A 22,004-nucleotide genomic window follows, 5' to 3' on the forward strand; every position below is an offset into this window, starting at 1 on the left:
GGAGTTGTAGAAAATTTAAGAAACAGGGAGCAAGCAAAGAGGACAAGGACTATAAATGCTAGAGGCACATTCAGTTACCTGTAACAGTTGTTATGATACTTATTGTAGCTGCCCAAAGCTGTTAGGCATCCCAGGCAAATGGCATATGAGAAGAAGATCTGAGTGCCTGCATCCATCCATACCTATAAGCAAGGAAAACAACAAAAGAAAAGAATCCATAAGGGTCCATCAGTTTTTAAAGGTACTATAGTGTATGTTTGGACTCAATGCTGTCTGCCATTCTGTCATGGATGCTCCTGGATAAGAAGGGTTCTTCTTTTTTTGTTGATAACGCTGACTGGAAGAGAGGGTAAAACAAACATTTCTCACAGGAAAGGTGGGGGAGGAGGGGAGGAGGGAGGAGGAGGAGGAGGAGGAGGAGGAGGAGGAGGGAGGAGGAGGAGGAGGAGGAGGGGGGAGGAGGGGGGAGGAGGAGGAGGGAGGAGGGAGGAGGGAGGGAGGAGAGGAGGAGGAGAGGAGGGAGAAGAAGAAGAAGAAGAAGAAGAAGAAGAAGAAGAGGAGGAAGAGAAGAAGGAGAAGAGAGAAGAAGAAGAGAAGAAGAGGAGGAGGAAGGAGGAAGAGGAGGAGGAGGAGGAGGAGGAGGAGAGGAGGAGGGGGGAGGAAGGAGAGAAGAGAGGAGAGAGGGGGAGGGAGGGAGGAGGAGGAAGAAGAGAAGGAGAAGGAGAAGGAGAAGAAGAAGAAGAAAGAAGAAGAAGAAGAAGAAGAAGAAGAAGAAGAAGAAGAAGAAGAAGAAGAAGAAGAAGAAGAAGAAGAAGAAGAAGAAGAAGAAGAAGAAGAAGAAGAAGAAGAAGAAGATCAAAACAGATTCCAGTTAATGTTCAGTGCTGCAGATTTGCCTGTTTCAAGGAGTAAAGACTCCTGAAATAATTGTGTGTGGGTCTGGAGAAGGCCACTGAAGAAGGAAGGTGGATGAAAAGATCATTAATAAAGGAAAACCATTGTAGCTCAAGGGTTGAAATGGAGGGTCCTTAGTGCCCTCTGAGCTTGGTTGTTTTCTTGCAGATTCTTCATTACCCAAACTAGGTAACATCATCAGTGGGAAGAGATCATCCAATATCAGATTAATGAAGACTCTTTGCTAGACATCTATTAATCTTATAGTTATTACATTAAAAAAAGAATGATCAAACCCTTTCCAATATACCGTGTTGTTAATATAGTAACAATTTTGCACACCAAATGCATCCAATAATTTAATTTTATGTATATCAAATTTATGTTACTTTTCCAAACCAGAATTCTAAGTGACATTAATTAATATTATTAAAAATATCAATAAATTCTATAATTTAATATTTTTTAAATAAAACAGCACCATAAGCTGCCTTGTAATCAAAGCAATGCTACCAGAAGATAATTAAGAGGAGATTCCTGTGTATGCATGGCTAAGAAACAAAGATTAGGAGGAAAATCATAAGATTACCAATATCATAAGCAAAGTTCAGGAGATAAGAGAGAATTTCTAATTCTTTATCTAAATCCCATTGCCCTTGTAATCAGCAGGTTATAAGGTCTAAAATCACATACTCAAGTTAAACTATACTTTCTAAGGAACTATTGATTCTTGCATCTTCCAGAGATTCTTCACTGAGATATATCACCTACTGCAACTTATCTTTCTCCACAATCCATGACTCCCACCTATAACTGGAAGCTATTCTGATCATATCTTTATGTATCAGCAGCCCTCAGTACTATCAAATACTAAATAGTTTCAGTATGAACCAATCAATACTCAAAACACTGAAAATTACACATCAGAAATCTAATATCCTTGAGTGTCAAACAAAACTCAACACATTCACAGAGAGCTGGAAAATGTTCAAACGTTCAAAGAAGTTCTAGACCAGGGGTGTCAAATTCAAGGTCCGGGGGCTGGATATGGCCGCGGGTTGCTTAGATCTGGCCCGTGGGGCTGCCCTGAAAATCGTGAAGGACCAGCCCGCGATGCCTCTGTCAGAAAAAATGGAGCTCAGGAGGGCCATGGGCAGCCTCCTGCACTCTGTTTTCAGTGGCAGAGGGTTGCTGGAGACCAGGGGTGGGATTCTACCAGTTCGCACCTATTCACTAGAACCAGTTGTTAACATTCGAAGCAGTTTGGAGAACCGGTTGTTAGAAGAAATTACTGGCCTAATCCTGTAAAGAAGGCAAGAAGGAAACATTCTGGTGTTGCTTACAGAAACTGCCTCTCCGTTAACCCTTATTACATTCTTGGCAGGACTAGATTTCCTGTCTCAGGAACGTCTCTGGAGTTTTTTTCCCCTCCTTTGCTGGTACTTTGCTTGTGTGGAGTGACCATTCAAAGTTACAATGGCACTGAAAAAAGTGACTTATGACCATTTTTCACACTTACGACTGTTGCAGCATCCCCAAAGTCATGAGAGGCCAGGTGAGGAGATGTGTGCCTCAATGTGAGTGATATTGAGTTGGCCATGCCCAGCCAATAACATGACCACCAAGCCACGCCCACTAGTCACATGCCCACCAAGCCATGCCCACCAATTAGGCCATGCCCACAGAACCAGTTGTCAAAAATTTTGAATCCCACCCCTGCTGGAGGCCATCGCAGCTGAAAATCTCGATGCCCAGAGGATGTTCCAAAAGGTAGAAGAGAGCAGAGGAGACCAGATGAAAGGGTTCTTTATAAAAGCATGTGTACAAAAGCTTGAGGAGGGAAGGGATAACTAGCCTGTGCTGACCTTCAACAGGTATTTTAATAAGCAAATTTATTAAGCAAAAAGGGCTGTAAATTTTTAGCAAAACTATAATTCACAGGATTCTTTTCGGAGAAGTAGGACATGGAAAAATGGAAACATGTCTATGGGGATTCTCAGTCATCCAAATCATAGTTGTCTCAAAAATGCTTATTCTTTGAAGAAGAAGAAGATATTTCATTTCTTATCCAGGAAGCTTCATCAGTTCTGACTGGATGAGGGGGGGATGGAAGGATAGGTTCTGTCAGGGTGTGGGGGGAGAGATGGAAGGATTGTATTTCTTTGCAGTCATCTGGTCATTAACACTCTGAGTACTAACTGAATGCCATCTGCTGTCGGTGGCACTCTGATCCCATCAACTGCATAGCATAAAATAACAGAGTTGTAGGGGACCTTGTAGGTCATCTAGTCCAACCCCCTGCTCAAGCAGGAGACCCTATATTATTTCTGACAAATGGCAGTCCAGTCTCTTCTTGAGAGCTTCCAGTGATGAAATTCCCATAGCTCCTGAAGGCAAGATGTTCCATTGGTTGATTGTTCTCACTGTCAGAAAATTTATCCTTATTTCAAGGTTGAATCTCTCCTTGATCAGTTTCCATCCATTATTCCTTGTCGGGCCTTCAGCTGATTTGGAAAACAGGTTGAACCCTTCCTCTCTGTGGCAGCCCCTCAAATATTGAAACACTGCTATCATGTCTCCCCTGGTCCTTCTCTTCTCTAGATTGGCCATGGACAGTTCCTGTAACAGTTCTTTATATGTTTTAGCTTCCAATCCCCTAATCATCTTGGTTGCAAATACAACAAAGAAATACAATCTACCCACCCGATCATAACCTATCCTTCCATCCCCTCCACCATCCAGTCATAATTGATGATGCTTCTTGGATGAAAAACAAAATATTGTCTTCTTCTTCAAGGAAAAAAAAAACAGTTTGGTTGCCTTTTGAAAAAGCACTTCAGAATATGGGAAGTGATAAGATGCACTCCTGATAATAAATATTATTGGAGAAGTTGAAGAACTTCACCTATTTTATTTTTTCATTGCAAAAATCTGTACATGTGTTATAATGAGTGTGATTCACCTCCCCTTTGTCTCTTCTCCTCTTTGACCTCCTGCAGCAGCAATCATTTTCTTCTTCATTTGAAAGGCAAATCTTTACAGGAGGGGGAAAAAATCACCCAAATGTTAAGGTCGTGGTGTGTGTGTGTGTGTGTGAATCTCCCATCAACACAAGCAAAGAAATGGCAGCCTCGTTTTGCAAATCTAAGCGTGCTAGTCCAAAGGTAAACTAAAATGTACTTTTTAAACTGACATCAAACCTTGAGATTAGAGGTCAGGTAAAGCTACACAGTGGGATAACTATGTGGTTTTTCCAAGTGCTTGCTAGATTTTAGGCTAGCTTGAGAGGAGTTTAAAAGGTTATGAAGGGTTTTGCTGACCTATTTTTTTTTCCCAGGCACACATCCCTTTAATCTCCTTTGGAGACACCGTCTCAGCACAAAAGGCTGGTACAGCAGCTCAGCAGGAACCTGGATTTTGACATGGAGCAACTTGTCCTGAGGAGATTAAAAACACAGTTGGGCAAAGAACTTTTAGGAAGACAAGCTGATCTCTGTTCCTTTGAAACACTTGCTTTATCGTGTGTGGTGGCCTCTCACGGTATATTCTAAGCATTGTGAAAATGTCTTTTCGTCAGTATTTTTGGTCATTACATGCAAATGTTTTCTTCATACGAGGAGTGGCAGGGAGAAACAAAAATCATAAGGGTAACCTTTGAACTCAGCGCTCCTGAATTCTACAAATTGAGGTGTAGATTGGCTGAAAGGATCCAACTGGTGAATCAGAAAATAGGGATTATGGATCGTACAGTTGTATTTTATTTAACCAATATTCCCTCCCCCACTCTTACATTTTATCCTCATGGCATTTAGGAAGTTTTTTTGAATCCTGTAAATTGAATCCAGTCTATATTTTGGAATAAGATTGTATTTACTGACGTAGCATGTAAAGGCCATGGATGGTTCTAATTACCCCCAAATATACAGTATATATATCCATATTATAATAAATAAAAAATTGCCTTTTCTAATAGCTATGGCTGGAATTATGGGAAATACTTCCAGAGGTCACTGAATAGGGAAAAACTCACTGAGATATTTCTGGGGGGGGGGGGAACAATTTCAGAACTCAATTCTGTCTAGGAAGTGAAATGCCCTTCCAGACTAGATATGGTCAGAGAGGCTGAGTTTAGGGCTTGGTGGGGGTTCATAATGTTTTTCTGCCTAAAATAGGGCAAAATGGTTCCCTCACTCTACTAAAATGCTTACTGGCCAAAGCTGGCCAAGTTATTTTAGCACCTGTGGGAAAAATCCTATGGGAAAATACCATTTCCTTGGGAAATATAAATAGATTATGTATAGTAATTTGTGTTCCTGTTAGTACCCTCAAAGCAAGACGAGGCAATGGCTTCATTCCGCCCAAAGAAGGAGAGTTGACCCATAGGAAAGTAACATTAAACATGTTCTAAGAGTCCTCTTCATCTTAGTTAGATCATCACTGTCTAAGAAATAAGGTTTTATTTGGAAAATGAATTTTGAAGCTAAGCAGGAGGCTCTAAACATGGTGTCCATTCACAGCAGAATAGCAAAGCGAAGGCCAAAAAAAAGAAAGAGAGGAAAGATCCCTTTGGGATTATAATATACAGACTCAGCAAAGAAACTGTAAGCAGAAAGCAAAGCGGGGAAGTCAGCAGAATTATTGTGATACCAATATGCTGCAAAACAAAAGGTTAAAGGTGGAAAATCAGGGAACAGACTGGAGATTGACAAGAGAGGGAAACAGCAAGGTTTGGTAGTAACTCTAACTGACTTTCCACGGAGTAGAGTTCCAGGCTGCAGCAAGGTTACAGATACTGCAGGACTCGGCATTTTTCTCCCACTTTATAATTATGAGCATAAAGATATAACCAGGAAGTAAGAATCAGTCATAGAGATATCTCCCAAATGAAAAATAGGAATGTTTGCATGCTTCTAAGGATCCCTTCCTGAGTTCCCTACGCTCTATCATCTATCTATCTATCTATCTATCTATCTATCTATCTATCTATCTATCTATCTATCTATCTATCTATCTATCTATCTATCTATCTATCTATCTCTATCTATCTCTATCTATCTCTATCTATTTATCTATCTAATATCTATCTCTGTCTGTCTGTCTATCTATCTATAATCTATCATCTAGTTAGCTAGCTATCATCTCTCTGTCTGTCTGTCTACCATCTACATTGTCTGTCTGTCTGCCCCTCTCTCTCTCTCTCCCTCTCTCTAACTATCTATCTCGCAAGCTATCTAGCTATCATCTAGCTAGCTAGCTAACTATATCTCTCCAACTTTTATTATTTTACAAATAACTCAATATACTACCTGCTAAAAACCAAAATAATTCAAGGCAGAGAATATCCAACACATCTTCCTCCTCCTATTGTCCCCACAACCAAAAACCTGTGAGGTGGGTTGGGCTGAAAGAAAGTGACTGGCCCAAAATCACCCAGCTGGCTTTCATGGCTAAGGCAGAACTTGAACTCATGGTCTCCTAGTTTCTAGCCTGATCCTGCAACCACTAGACTAAGCTTGCTCTCCCCATCAGTCAATGTAAAGATCTTCTCTGACTGCTCCCTACAGGAGATATATTTATTATTTAATTATGTATTTATTAAATTTATTTGCTGCACATCTTGTTTTGAAACAAGTCTGGATGGAAGGAAAACACTAAAACGCAGAAGTTAAAATAAAATATTAAAAAAGATTAATTTATACCAAGAGCCCATTATGGTATAATGGTTAAGATTCTGAACTATGATTAAAGTTATCCTTTGTCTGTGGAGCTCCCTGAATAGCTTTGGGCAAGTTATATTCTCTTAATCCAGTCTAGTATAGAGGTGTAGGAGAAATAGAATGAGATGCATTCTGCTTCAAAGAACCATTGGCTATAAATGCAATGAAAGTTGGAATTAATGAAATGGGTGGGTTGGGTTGGGTTGAGTTAGGTTGGGTTGGGTTGGGTTGAGTTAGGTTAAGTTGGGTTGGGTTGGGTTGAGTTAGGTTGGGTTGGGTTGGGTTGGGTTGAGTTAGGTTGGGTTGGGTTGGGTTATATTGGGTTGGGTAAAAGAGAGAAAGAGAGTTTTACAAAAGAGTGCCATTAGCAGAAAGAGACACTCCTTTTTTTAAACTTACCTGAGGATCACTGAGTCGAGTGAGGTCTGGGTAAAGGTAGAAGAGTATCCCTTTAGATGCTCCAGGCAAGGAAACCCCCCTGATCAGCAGAACAATCAGCATGAGGTATGGGAAAGTGGCAGTGAAGTATACTACCTGGTAAAGACCAAAAGACACTTCATGTAAGCAATTGCTATGCAGAACAACCAGGTTGTCACAGACCAATGCTGCTTTCAGCAAGCCTAGGATGATTTTCCTTAGCCCAATGTCCTCCAGATATTTTGGGGCAGCCACTCTTAAAAATGTTAAGAGCAATGTTGGCTAGATATTCTTGGAATTGTCCTCCCCTCCTATTGGGAGGGCATCGGGTTGTGGAAGACTATGCAATACAAGCTTACTCTTGCAACTTTAGCTGAGGGATACGGAAGGGTGAAAAGAAGAGATTTGCTTTAGGGATACATGTGTCATTCTTGAAATTGGAAATGTGTTATCCAGGTCTTAAATCTGAGCAGTGAATGGCGTATATCCCATTTCTTAATAATTATGTCTTATTGGGTAAGGTAATATGTAGTAGATATAAATGAAATCACAGCTGAAAAAATGACCAGGTAGTGTAAGAGGCTCCAGTATGTTCTGGAGAGCCCATATCTTGATGTGTTCTTGCATATCCTGTGCTTCATAGCTGACTGGATGCAATATCACCATTCTGCAGCGTCTTTCTTTGCCATGCTCCAATATCTAGCACAGCAGGACTGCAACAGCAATTATAATCAATGGAAAGCAATGCAATCAATGCCCATACTAAATCTTACTGTGTATATTTCTAATTTCACTAATATTTTATTCCATTTCTCCATTCCTTTCACCCAAAAGAGAAACAGAAGACACAAAATCTCTTCTCAAGGTGGGCCCTAGTAATTTTTAACAGGCACTAGGAACAGTCAGGGGGTAAAGAGAGAAATTCCATTTAAAGCACTTTTTAAATTCTACCTGCATTTCTCTCCCCCCTTCCCATTAATCCCAAAAGAACAGAATCAAAAGCTTTGGGTCCATTTGAAGGAAATACCTGCAGACAAATAGCTCATCACTCTGACATGTACCCAGTTTCTGCCTCAAAATTGGCATGCAATCTTTTGCAGAGTTTCCTGCTGGCATATTGAGTAGCTTCTAGTAAAATGCAATTCCTCCCTTTGAAAGGTTGTTCCTCTCTTATCAACATCTGCCACATTCTCCTTAGCATCTTAAGTTTTTCTCCTTAGCATCTTAAGCGTTCTCTTAATTTCAAGCAGCAATTTTATTTTAATCATACCTTTTTATTGGTGAAAATAACTAGGAACAACTTTAAGGGAATGTGTTATACAGAGCAATGATACTGGTGGTCTATGATCTTACTAAAGATTGATTTGATTTGATCTGATCTGATTTGATATTGCGGAGGGATATCCATCTTACCCTCATGTAGAAAGTTAATATCCACCCCTCTCCTGGAAGAATGAAATGTTTTGAGAAATATTAAAAAGGCAGAATGTTATATTTCCCTGGATGAGAAATGGAGAAACCTGCTCTTGGAAAGCAGCCCCCATCTTCCTTAATAGCCCACAGCAGATGTCAGCACTTAAGAGATAAAGATAGCTCTATTAATAAGCAAATGCCCTCACCCAAGATCTCTCAGCCACAATAGGAATTGCCCAATGCCCCTTTATTGCATCACCCTCAGAAACTTCAACCAAACTTAGCTCAGACAAACTCCTAGGACATGGTCCCATGGGAGTCTGACAACAGCCAATAGAATACATGTTCTTGCACAGGAACAAGAAGTTCAAGTGCAAAGCCCAAGAGAACTTATAAACCCCCCTCACTCTCAACTCTATGTGGTCAGCTTCCCAGGCAGAACCAATGGGCTTGGTGGTTCTGCTTCATCATTAAACCATCTTTCCAATCAGCCTCCAGCCTCCATTTTGTCTCCCAGTGCCTTTCTCTCAGCTTGGAATTAAACCAGGTGGATATTTCTTCCAACATTCACATGCCTCCTTTTGGAGGAAGACAGTCAAGCTGGTCCATGGCAGCAAAATTCAAGAGTCTGAAAGCACCATTCCTGACTAACAAATTTTATTAAAAGACATAAGTTGGAACTTGTTGGTTTGGGAAAAGGTGTTACCAGACTCCTCCTGAGCTTCTGACTTCTGGCTAACTTCGCAAGCCAATTCAGAACACCAGTAGATGTTCTTTCCTTCCTGCTTGACAGAGAATGTGAAAAATGTGAAACAAAAGTGAAAAAGTAAAAAAAAAAAAAGTGTGGAGAAGGAAAAAAAATGTGAAAAGGAGAATGTGAGAAGCAAAAACACCTCCGCGAAAACTCTTCCCAAATGGGTAGAGCAGGACTCCCCAAAATGGTCACCAGTAAATCCCACAGGTCAATAAGATTATCCAAGGGTAGGGGTGGGCTGCTGGGGGTTTGCAGGGGTTCAGGAGAGCCCCTAGCTAAGATTCTGTGCAGTTTGGAGAACCCCCAAATTCCACTCCTGGCTGGCCCCGCCCACCACTCCCCTCCCCTCCCAGGAGTCCCCACACGGCCTGTTTTGGATGCAGGTAAGTGCAGGATGCGCACGGAGCAGAGCTGGTATTCAGCAGGTTCTGACCAGTTCTGGAGAACCAGTAGCGGAAATTTTGAGTAGTTTGGAGAACCGGCAAATTCCATCTCTGACTGGAGATTTTACAATATCCTTCCCCAGCCACGCCCACAGAACCGGTAGTAAAAAAATTGAATCCAACTACTGGTGGGGAGGCTTGGGGAGGGCAAAAAACAGGCTCCCGGAAGTCCCGGAAGGCCAGAAATGGATCCGTTTCCAGCTTCCAGAGACCCTCCGGAGTCCAGGGATGCTGTTTTCACTCCCCCAGAGGCTCAAGAAAAGCCTCTGGACCTCAGGGAGGGCAAAAATGCCCCCACCCACCCCGCCATGGTGCAAGAGGCCGACTAGGCCACACCTACCATGACCACACCACCCAGCAATTTGCTAAAATTTTTGAAGCCCACCCCTGCCAAGGGGTCAATATTGGTCTTTTTATTGTTCATAAAACTATTGGTTCAAGTAGTATTTATTAAATTATTCTCATGTAATAAAGGTTTGGAGGTCTAAAACTTCATGAAGGGGCCAATGAGCTGAAGACTTTGGAGACCCCTGAATTAAAGTTGTGTCCACCTGCTGTGATGTACTTGCCAAGTTGCGGATGATTGTGCTTATTCTGTAGCATGCATGCCTATATACACACAAAAAAAAACAATTACTACCCACCTGCCTTCAATCGAGGACCTGTATACTGCACAAGCCAAAAAGAGAGCTGTGAAAATATTTACAGACCCCTCACATCCCGGACATAAACTGTTTCAACTCCTACCCTCAAAATGATGCTATATAGAGCACTGCACACCAGAACAACTAGACACAAGAACAGTTTTTTCCCAAACACCATCACTCTGCTAAACAAATAATTCCCTCAACACTGTTCAACTATTTACAAAGTCTGCACTACTATTACTATTAATCTTCTCATCACTCCTTATCACCCATCCCCTCCCGCTTGTGATTGTAGGACTGTAACTTTGTCGCTTGTATCTTTACAATTTATATTGACTGTTTCCTAGTATGATTTGATTATTGATTGTACCCTATGACTATCATTAAGTGTTGTACGTTATGATTCTTGATTCTTAATAAATGTACCTTTTCTTTATGTATACTGAGAGTATTTACACCAAGACAAATTCCTTGTGTGTCCAATCACACTTGGCCAATAAACTATTCTATTCTATTCTATTCTATTCTATTCTATTCTATTCTATTCTATTCTATTCTATTCAAATTTCATGGTTTGTTGCTGGATTGGCAGCAGGATTCTTAGAGGTTTGAGGGATGTGACAAGCAATGCTTTAACCATTATGCCCTGTATAGCTGGCCAAAATATGTGGCTTCTGGCTCAATTGACAACTTTGTGTGTTTATGTGTGTGCATGTGTTTAAGTGGTGGGTTTCAAAGAGGTTTACCACTGTTTTTGTGGGCGCGGCTTGGTGGGCATGCTTTGCACATGTGCACACACTTCACGCATGCACAGAAGCTTTCCTATTCACCTCCTTACGTGAATACGTATCCTTACGTATCCTTACGATTTATATTGACTGTTTCCTAGTATGATCTGATTGTTGATTGTACCCTATGACTATCATTGTTAGTGTTGTATGTTATGATTCTTGATTCTTAACAAATGTATCTTTTCTTTATGTATACTGAGAGTATTTACACCAAGACAAATTCCTTGTGTGTCCAATCACACTTGGCCAATAAAGTATTTTATTCTATTCTATACACAAACACACATATTTACTCAAACACAAACACACATATTTATTCAGACATACCTACATCATGCAAAATGTGGCAGAATCTTTATACAGCTATAGGGTTTCACCATTTCTTTAAGCCGTGGGAGGCAACTCTAAGGTATAACCACACCTTTCATTATGCCCAGTTAGGACAAGGGGAAAATGGCAAATATCCTGAGTTTGGAGCTTGTGCAACAATCAGAAATAGCATGCTCTGGGTGAGTTACAAGAAGAAAATATATAAAATGGAAACTCAAATATATCTTCAGTACAGAATCCAACAAAATAACCCAGCAGCCATAGATGTCCCTGGGGCGGCAAATGATGGCATGCATGATTGGCACACTTATACTGAAAGTTCAAATGCCAAAACCAAAAGCCAGGGTTTGCATCATAACTCTGTAGTGCACGTTTCATCCATTTATTTATTTTGGTTACTGTGGATTCTACCTCGTGAGATGCCTATGTTAGCAACAATAAACACAACGGGTTGTCAACAGAACAAAAGATATTGAAGCCATCTGTCCTGTGAACTCTCCTCAACTTTTTAGGACTTTTTAGACATAGAATCAACATTTCCCAGCCCAGAGGATGGAGCACTAGTGAATAAAAGGTTCCCGAATAAAGTTACAGCATGGAATGAAATGGAATTCACCTGCACATATAAAACCATCTAGCTCAGCATGGAATTTAGCCCAGAGGTTCACAAACTCACAGTAGCAACCCCACAAGAATCAGAGGCAAATGAGGGACAGGGTTCACAAATGGTGTGTGTGCATGCCACAATATGCTTGCTATGTCTGCTTGGACAGCTCATCCAAGCGAAATCCTGGTTTTGTTCTCATGCAGTTCTAATTGCTATGTGTAAGCCTTAGGGCTGGATCACAGTCAGAATGTTTTCCTTCTGTGGCTGAACTAGTTGAAATTCAGGTAGATTTCTAGAGTTGCTGCTGTACAGATGATAACTGAATCCCATCAGAACGGTTTCGGAGACTGGAAGAGTTTAGAAAAATGTAAACCACCAGTTCAGGTCAAAGACATCCAAAGCCCCCTAAGAAAATAAAATATTGAGGAACCAATCAAGAGTGGGAAGATTCAGAAGACTCCTTTTAAAAAGCAGGGAGGCAATGCCCCATCGCTTTTCCCTTCTTGGAACTCTCTTCAATATTTCTGAAGCCAAGTAAGAACTGATAGTACAAGCATAGAAATTCAGATAAAAGATTTGAGAATTGTAGTTAAGTATAAATGAAACCTGATACAGATTAGAATTTATTGTATGGATTACGACCTGGGCTGTTTTATTGGGTTGTGTGTGTTTTCAAGGAATGACTCATTTTCAAGGAATGACTACTAAATGTAGCCTCTTCAGAACTCATTCTTCAATGCTTTCTTTTTCTCTTTCTAGCAGTTCAAAAGCATGCAAAGGCAAATAGATAAATATGTACCACTTAGGTGGGAAGGTGCAGTGGTTAGAGTGCAGTATTGCAAGCTACTTCTACTACAGCCAGCTTCCTACAATTTGGCAGTTCGAATCCCACCAAGCTCAAGGTTGACTCATCCTTCCGAGGTCGGTAAAATGAGGACCCAAATTGTTGGCAAGCAATATGCTGACTCTGTAAACCACTTAGAGAGGGCTGTAAAAGCATTGCGAAGCGGTATATAAGTCTAAGTGCTTTTGCTATTGCTATTCTGTATGCCTCAGCATAGAATCATTCTGGCCACATGACCACAGAAATGTGCTTGGACAATGCTGGCTCCTTCAGTTAAGAAATGGAGATGAGTACTTCCCCCTAGAGTCAGATGTGACTGGACAAAGGAAATCTTTACTTTTTAATTCTCTTCTAGTTCTTTAATTTTTATATGAACAACAAAGATTTAACTAGAAGGCTTCCAGTGTCCCTTCCAGCCCTATGATGCTATGAATTCTTAATCAATCAGTGATGTTCATTCCCAACCTTTAGATCACACTCTCTTGCTTGATTGGGGACTAAGGAATAAGGATACTTTCATTGGTCCTTCCTGGGTAAATCAAGCAAAGGATGACTTCCTTGAAATGAAGTCTCTGGTAGCAGCACTACTCATCCGGCTGAGTTCAGAGGTGGTATCCAGCCATTTCTTACAGGTTCTGGAGAACTGGTAGCGGAAATTTTGAGTAGTTCAGAAAACTGGTAAATACCACCTCTGGTTGGTCCCACCCCCATCTATTCTCTACCTCCTGAGTCCCAGCTGATTGGCTGGGTCTTCTTTTGTTGCCCTGCACAGGAGAACAGAGCTGGAAAGTGGGGTGGGGAGGGAATGGGATTTTGCAGTAACCTTCCCCTGGAGTGGGGTGGAAATTGGGATTTTTACAGTATCCTTCCCCTGCCATGCCTACCAAGCCATGCCCATCAAGTCACGCCACACCTACCAAGCCATGCCATGCCCACCAAGCCACGCCCACAGAACCGGTAGAAAAAAAAATTGAATACTACCACTGGCTGGGTTGCAGTGGCATTGTGGGTAAGGAATTCCATCCACTATATCCTGTTACAAAGAATAATCCTGTTTTTACAAATCAGCAAACATTGATCCAAAATAAATGAGACGTGTGGCTGTCTCAAAAACAAATTTTTAACAAGGGTGCAAAACTAAGCAAGCTTACCCTTCAAAATATGCTTTTAGTTTATTTATTTCCAATGACAATATTTTATTTTATAAGCTTCTGTTACCATTTTGATATGTAGATTAAACATATCGAATGAAAAATGATATATTTCTTCCTGAACTGCAGTAAAAATAATAACTTATATGCATTGGAAAAATTACACAAATTTGCAGAGTTTTAGGCAGGCAGAAGAACAAAATTTAAGAATCCTGATTTATTCTAACTGGTGCATTCTAAATTTATTCTATCCTTCTTACATAGAAAAATTATTCCCACGCTAACCCATGAATTCTTTTTTATTGAGAATTGATGGAGATTGAACTCAAAACGTTTTACGTACAAGATTTGGTGATGGAAGTGACTATTGATCACTGAGTAACTGAAAGCCACAGCTGAGCTAATACATTACATAAAGCCAGAAAATGGCTTGATTTGGATTTAGCACAATTTATAAATCTAGCAATTGTGTTTTCTAACCAAGACTTGTACCTTGGTGTTATGCCTGAATGAAGCTCTCTCAACAGATTGTAATTAAAGTAAACATTACTCTGATTTGTGAAACCCATTCATTACATTTAGCCTCCAACTGACAATGAATCATCGAAGCTTCGAAATTTCTGACTGAACGTGCCTTCATTCACTATTTTTCCATTTCAAAAATAAAAGTTTTAGTTCAGTTGGAAAAATACATATTAACAGGAATTCTAAAACAAACCCTTTTTCTTTTTAATTCCTTGATCCCTTTGGCTTAGAATATATCCACAAAGGGGGTTTCCTCTCACTTATTTTTGGATTGAAATTACATATCAAAAAAAAGTGTTTGTAAGTCATGCATGTCCACTTAGCTGGCTCAACACTTAACCTTTTCGTAGATAAGCTAAGTATAGCATGGAAATTACTCTATTATCTGAAATATAACCAAATCAAAATACTGAAAGGAAATTTTGTTCTCATTTCTTATCCACAAGTCACTACAATCAATGCCCCTCTAAAATATAAAGTACCATACACTTCTGCTTGATGAGATACTGATTCCAGAAATGAATGAAGCTTCCAAAAAGTAAGGCTTGTGTTAATATAAGATGTTAGTTGAACCAAGTATCTTCTGAACTACAATAGCTAGCTATAGATAGGGCTATGTAGTTGATTAGGGAATGGATCAGCATGAGTTGACTTACCATCCATGTATCCATGCAGCCTATGAGAACCCTGTTACTTAGTTGTGCTATCAGTGCTTCCAAAACTATCAGGCGTGAAAGATCAGGACCACATGTGATGTTCCAATTAAACTAATTTATTATTGTTCATTCCTTTGCACAGGAATCTACTTAGTTAGCACTATCTTGACATTAGATAAAGGTCAACAGAATTCAAGAAGAGTTAGACTAAGTCAATTTGTGGCTATATAGAGACTGTAGGCTGATTCCTCTTTTGACTCTACCCCCAGGTTCTGTCACTCTTTCTCCAAAAAAAAGCAAGCTTAGATACTGTCATGAAGAATAACCCATGTATTCAATGCATTCTTACATGATGGAACATTTACACTAAATGAAAAAGTAGGAAGGAAGAATTTTTTTTAATCATGGCCCTGTTCTGCTTCCGAGTTTTTCCATGTCTACAGATATACTCTCCCTGCCATAAAAACAAAACAATCAAGCTTTTATACTAATTTGGATTTTTAGTTTGTAAGTTAGAGAAGGCATAAATCAAATCCCTTTAAGCCAAATTTCCCTCCCAAGGCCCTGTTAACTTTTTCACCCACTGGAATAAAAACGAATAGTTCTTTCACTGCCCAAACCCTCCCAAAAAAATTTGTCCTTACCAAGTTTTACCACTTACATTTATGAACTGACAACACCCCCATCAGCTAATAAACTGAAAAACTGGTGTCCAATCAAGACCCCATGCCCATCTTTCACTCATTACTTTTGCCATGGAGAAAGGAGAAACCCACTCAAGCTGAAGAGAAATGATAAAGCTGCCTCCGTTCCTTTTTCAACCAAAAGACTTACTGCAATCACAATATTACAGACCTGGATTATGCAGATTTTTGGTAGGCAAATATGACATGTAATAGGCAAATACTACACATAGTATGTAATGGTATGTGGGAATGACCTTGAGAGACTGGGCAAAGAGTTACTGCCTAAGGAGCAGTCAATAAGAGGAAGCATACCCAGAGTAGTACAGTGGAGGACCAAGAAGCTCAGGTGGTGTCCCTTGCTGAGTTATTTGGTTGTACTGGAATGAGACAATTATCTGCAGCCAACTCACCATGGCCATCTTGCTATGCCCATATTGCCATGGCCAACTCACTGCAGCCATCTCGCAATGGCCAACCCGGCATGGCCATCTCACCGTGTCCATCTGGTTGTAGCCAACTCACAGTGGGACAACTCGCCAAGGGAGAGATCATTGCGGAATAACTCAACATAATAAATGTTATCCACCAGGGTTTCTTCTACATTATTTCTACTGACAAAAATAGAAATAATGTAGAAGAAACAGTGGCAGATAACATTTATTGCATTGAATTATCTTGCGTGAATTGCCCCATGGCAAGTTGGCCTATAGTGAGTTGGCTGCAGTGAGTTGTCCCGCAGTGAATTAGCCATGGTAAGATGGTCATGCCAGGTTGACAATGGAGAGATGGACAGGACAAGTTGACTGTGGCGAGATGGCTACAGAGAGTTGTCCTGGACCCAGGTTGTACAGGTGACAGTGGGACAACTGTACTTTCAGACTTGCAAGATCCTCTTAACATAGCCTTACAATAAAGTAGAATTAGTTCACCTGATGGTGGTTTCTGTCGGTTCTACTTAGGAAGATTGACACATATTCTTCAGTGGAAAACCTATGAAACACTTTCCTTCCAATATAATACAAAAGACTTGTCAGAGAGATTGGCACTAAATCAAGGGGAAACATAGCCAGAAATGCACTAGATGATGGATAGTTTGCATGGAATACTACAATTTACCTTGCTCACCAGATGTCTACAACAAAAGGCAAATCTGCATTATGCTCTTGAGTAATTCTTCCAATCATTTTCTTTTCTTTTCTGGAGCCCTGGGAATTCTAAGACTTTGGGCACAATAAGCCCCCAAAACTCTGATGTACTACCATTTCTAGGATTTTATAAAGTGTAGCCAAGAGAGTTACACTTGATACAAAAGTAATATATGATTATATGTAGACATTCCTAGAATCTTCCCACCCACCTCTGATTTAATTTCCTTCCTTATCCATTTTCTTATTATTCATTTGTTAGATTTACATCTCACCTTTGGTTCAAGAGCTCAAGGCAACAAATCTCATAAAAAAACTGATCAGGTTCTTAAATATTGTCTTCTGATTGATGTGCATAGATTTATGCCTCTTTCAGCACTTGGGGCTTTCAATAGTAATCTGCCTATGCAGCTAAGGGGACACCACTGCATCTGAAGTTCTCCCATCTGTACTTCAGTAGACTCGAGCCATCCTCTGAAGGTTATAACACTTCACATTTTAAGGCTTTTGGCTCTAGGATTTCAAGAATTTGCCAATGAATCTAATGACATGGAATGGGCTTCCTGAAAGCAGCAGAATATTTGCTTTGTTGTAATGCGTGGCAAAAATCCAACACTGCTGATTCATGTTGATTCAAAGCAGCAATAACAGATGTTTGGCTTAGATGTGACCTTTTCTTCCCTCTATTTCTAAAACAGTGTTTGAGAGGGACTTCGCTTCTAGAAAGCCCACTGTGATCAAAATATTGTTCACTGCTTCACGGTGTTGTATAATAAAGTTAATTTTGTTCAGTCCAGTTCACATGTTTTTTTCCAAACAACTTATTCCATGTCATTCATCTGAAGGGGACTTGAATTCTCCCTCGAGTGTTTTCTTCTTTGATGTTGAAGTGCCTTGAAAAGTTTCTTAGATGTGTGAAGCTACTGCTGTGATGGAATGGAGGATGTTTGAGAACACTTCACAGAGGTTTTTAGCACTCTCGTGTCCTCACTCCCTTAAAACTCATATTATCCATCTGAGAAGAAGCAAAGTGAAGTATTTCCAAGCAGTTGGGTAGAGGTACCATTAGTTTAGAATTGCACAGTTAAAGGAGTAGAACTAAATTTCTCATTCGCTTCATTTGTCCAGTTTAATTGTTTCTACTCCCCAGAAAGTGGGGGAGAGGAAGTTTAGTGCAATAGACTATCCTTGAGTCTCTAATATTCAGGATCAGGAGAGATTTGAAGGATGATTGAAATGGAAAAATCCATGAAGTATATTAAGTGTCCTCCAACTTCACAAACCAACTTTCTTCACATAGTTTTAAATCCTTTCTCTAAAATAATCAGAACATAATGTCTGAGAATACCATATCACAGATAACACAATAAAACTGTATGACCCTTGTTGGGTCACTCCTTGAAGTCAAGTATTTTGTTGCTTAAAGATGTCACCAGATGTTTGTTGCAGAGAGACTCAAAGCCAATCTTATAACTGCTCCCCTCTAGTGATTGCATTCCATGAAGAGAAATACTCTTTATTTATTGTGACTTGTAACTGTCATGGTAGGTGAATGTTCTTTGGCCCAGGTTCCTCCTACATTATGTCTAGTTTAGTCTTCATATTCTAACTAAAACACCAGTTCATTTGAAAAACACAGATCCTTCTTCCAAAACAGCCCTACATCAGAGATAAGAACAGTTGCAAAAGATAGGGGAAGAAAACTTACACATGGAATTAAAGAATGGGTGGGGTTTTTTAAAGAATCAGAGTTGAAAAAGTGATCATAAAATTCAGAAACATGGGCAACCTCACAAATGTAAACATCAAAGATTCTGCTTGAAAATAAAAGTAGATAATCTGGAAATGCTTATGCCACAAAACATTACTATTGTGAAATTTACAACTAATAGTAATCCTTAGAGCTGTAGCTAGTAGATAGGATAGGATGGAATGGAATAGAATGGAATAGAATAGAATAGAATAGAATAGAATAGAATAGAATAGAATAGAATAGAATAGAATAGAATAATTTATTTGTCCAAGAGTGATTAGATGCACAAAGAATTTGTCTCGGGTGCGGAAGCTCTCAGTGTACTACATGCTAAGCAATATAATAATAATAATAATAATAATAATAATAATAATAATAATAATAATAATAATAATAATAATAATAATACCAATCAGAAGAGAAAGTAAAGAAGATAGTAAGAAGGATAATAATAATACTACAGCATGGATAAATATACATAGATATTAGGCAGTAGTGAAAGAATTAGGTGTTCAACAGAATGATGACATGAGGGGGAAAAAACTGTCAGTGTCTAGTTATTTTGGCATGCAATGCCTATAAGCGGCATCCCGGGGTCTACAGCAATTCACCACAGCCAAATCACCACGACCAACTTGCACCCAACTTGCCAAGGCCAACTCACTGTGGCCAATTTGCCATGGGAAAACAATTTGCCATGGCCAACTCACCACAGGACAACTTACTGCAGGACAAGAGTTACATTAATATCAAAAAAATAGAAGGAACAAAATCATTTAAAGAAAAGATGCCAAAGGAGGGATAAAATGTGAATGACAAAAATTAAAACATTTTAAAAATCATTTTAAATAATGAAATTGAATTGTTGAATTGTCCCGCAGCAAATTGTCCTGTGGCGAGTTGTACTGTTCCGGCGTCCCGAGTTGAAATATTTTTTATCCAGGATGTGAGGGATCTGTAAAATATTTTCTCAGTCTTCCTTCTATGGAAGGCATACTGGTTAAAATTGTTCTTTCTGCAGCCCTAACTATCTGTTGGAGTCTGTACCTGTCCTGTCTGGTTTCTGTACAGACCCAGTAATTCCTCCATAAAACTGTATCAACAGCTCCTTGGACAGTCTGAACTTCCTGAGCTGATTCAGGAAGAACATTCTTTGTTGTACCTTTTTAATGATGGTTCTAATGTTGTTTTACCGGATAGATAACAGATAATCAGAGTTGGAAGGGACCTTGTAGGTCATCTAATCCAACCCCCGCCCAAGCGGGAGACCCTACGCCATTTCTGACAAATGGCAGAACAGTCTCTTCTTGCAAGTCTCAAGTGATAACGCTCCCACAACTTCTGAGGGCAGCTTCTGTTCCATTGGTTGATTGTTCTCACTGTCAGAAAGTTTCTCCTTATTTCCAGGTTAAATCTCTCCTTGTTCAGTTTCCATCTATTATTCCTTGTCTGGCCTTCGGGTGCTTTAGAAAATAGCTTGACCCCTTCCTCCTGTGGCAGCCCTCAAATATTGGAAGACTGATATCATGTCTCCCCTGGTCCTTCTCTTCTCTAAACTAGCCATGCCCAGTTCCTGTAACCGTTATTCATATGTTTTAGTCTCCAGTCCGCTAATCATCCTGGTTGCTCTTCTCTGCACTTTTTCTAGAGTCTCAACATGTGGTGAATAAAACTGAATGCAGTACTCTAGGTGTGGTCTTACTAAGGCTTTATAGAGTGGTATTAGTACCTCCCTTGATCTTGATTGTATCCCTCTGTTAATACAACTTAGGATTGCATTAGCTTTTTTGGCTGCTGCTGCATACACTTCTGACTCATATTTAGCTGGTTGTCCACTAAGACTCCAAGATCCCTCACACAGTTCTGCAGTTACCAGCACACATAAGTCTGAAAAATGCAATTAGATATATAATTTTTGCCTAAAAATATGGACTGAAACAGTGGTCACCAACTGGTGGGCCAGGGACCACTGGTGGTCCACAAGAAAATTTTGGTGGTGCACAGAGAAATGTGTCCCCCCCCCAAAGCACTGTCCCCAAAGCAATTAATGCATCGGAACACAAGGCTGTGCCGCCCACATGGCCTGCTCACCCATTGGCCCCCACCCTTCGGCAGAGCCCAAACCTTACCTTGAGTAGAGCTACGTGAGCTGGAATTGGAAGGTAAGGTCAATGGCGGGGGAGGGAAATCTGCCCCGGGGTGGCTTGCTGACATTGGTGGGAAAGTCGGTCCCATATTCCAGAGCTGCAGTAGTCACAAAACTGGCCCTTTGGTCATCCCGGAGCAGCTCATCCATGGCAGGCCGGTACACAGGCCAGTCCTGTGTCTACTGCAGTTCTGGAATATGGGACTGACGTTCCCATGAATGTCAGCAAGCCACTGTCAGTCAAAATTCATATTAGTGGTCCGTGGGATTTAAAATTATGAGTTTGGTGGTCCCTGAGGTCCAAAAGGTTGGCGACCCCTGGGTTAAAAGAAATATCACTCCCTGCCTACATCATCCATTGTAAATTGGAGTATCCAGAAGTTATTTATTTTTTAAAAAAATTCAGACTTATCTCCTTTTTCATTCAGAAGCTCCTCCATTCCCCCCCCCCCTCCCGGACTACCAATATGTAAGGTACTTTGAGTTGAAAGAATGAGAGTGGTCCAAAATCATGCAGTGAGCATCCTTTGCTGAAAACAGACTTAAATAAAACTGGCCTTTTCAAACTCCTAATCTAAGTCCTCAGCCAGATGTTACATAGCGCCAGTTACATAAATAAGCAAGAATTAACTCTAATGTTCCTTCCCAACGTGGGATATTGGGATGATAAAACAAGTCTTGTGAACTTTAGAAAAAAGTGTTTTTCCTCTCCTACTACCTTCATCATTTTTTCCCTCTGTTGGGGTTTCAGAACTGTAAGAAAGCTTTCATCATGTGCCATTTCCTTACCCAGTGGGATCCCAGCATGTGTTAGGAAAAGCATCCAAGGCAGGATTGTTTTGGGTCAGCTGATGCTGAATGTAGACATAGCTTTTCTCTTAATTAATCTGATTTTAGAAGACATTCCAAAATTATTCAGGTTACCTTAGAGTATATCGCTATAAAATGATATTTGCGAAGATATATCTGACAAAGAAGAAACAAACTTCCGCATATTAAAGGGAAACTGAAAAATAAAAGTAATGAGAAGTGGGAAAATAAATCTCGGATAAAAATAATTTATGGACTAATTATGGAACTTTTAA

The 22,004-nt window shown here is 40.1% G+C and overlaps 1 protein-coding gene across 1 annotated transcript in view; it reads right to left on the reverse strand.

Annotated features, from left to right (window-relative positions):
• Positions 1-22,004, reverse strand: part of LOC113431176 (sodium- and chloride-dependent GABA transporter 2-like) — an 82,048-nt gene that overhangs the window by 31,545 nt on the left and 28,499 nt on the right. The window contains exons 7-8 of the mRNA XM_026693528.2: positions 7,011-7,145; positions 79-182 (exon numbers count right to left, since the gene is read on the reverse strand). Coding sequence (XP_026549313.1) covers positions 79-182; positions 7,011-7,145 — 239 coding nt within the window. The remainder of the gene's footprint in view (positions 1-78; positions 183-7,010; positions 7,146-22,004) is intronic.

The sequence above is a fragment of the Notechis scutatus genome, chromosome 6, assembly GCF_049901735.1.
Source record: "Notechis scutatus isolate UNSWTSFEM ecotype Mainland chromosome 6, rNotScu1.2, whole genome shotgun sequence".
Lineage (NCBI taxonomy): Eukaryota > Metazoa > Chordata > Lepidosauria > Squamata > Elapidae > Notechis > Notechis scutatus.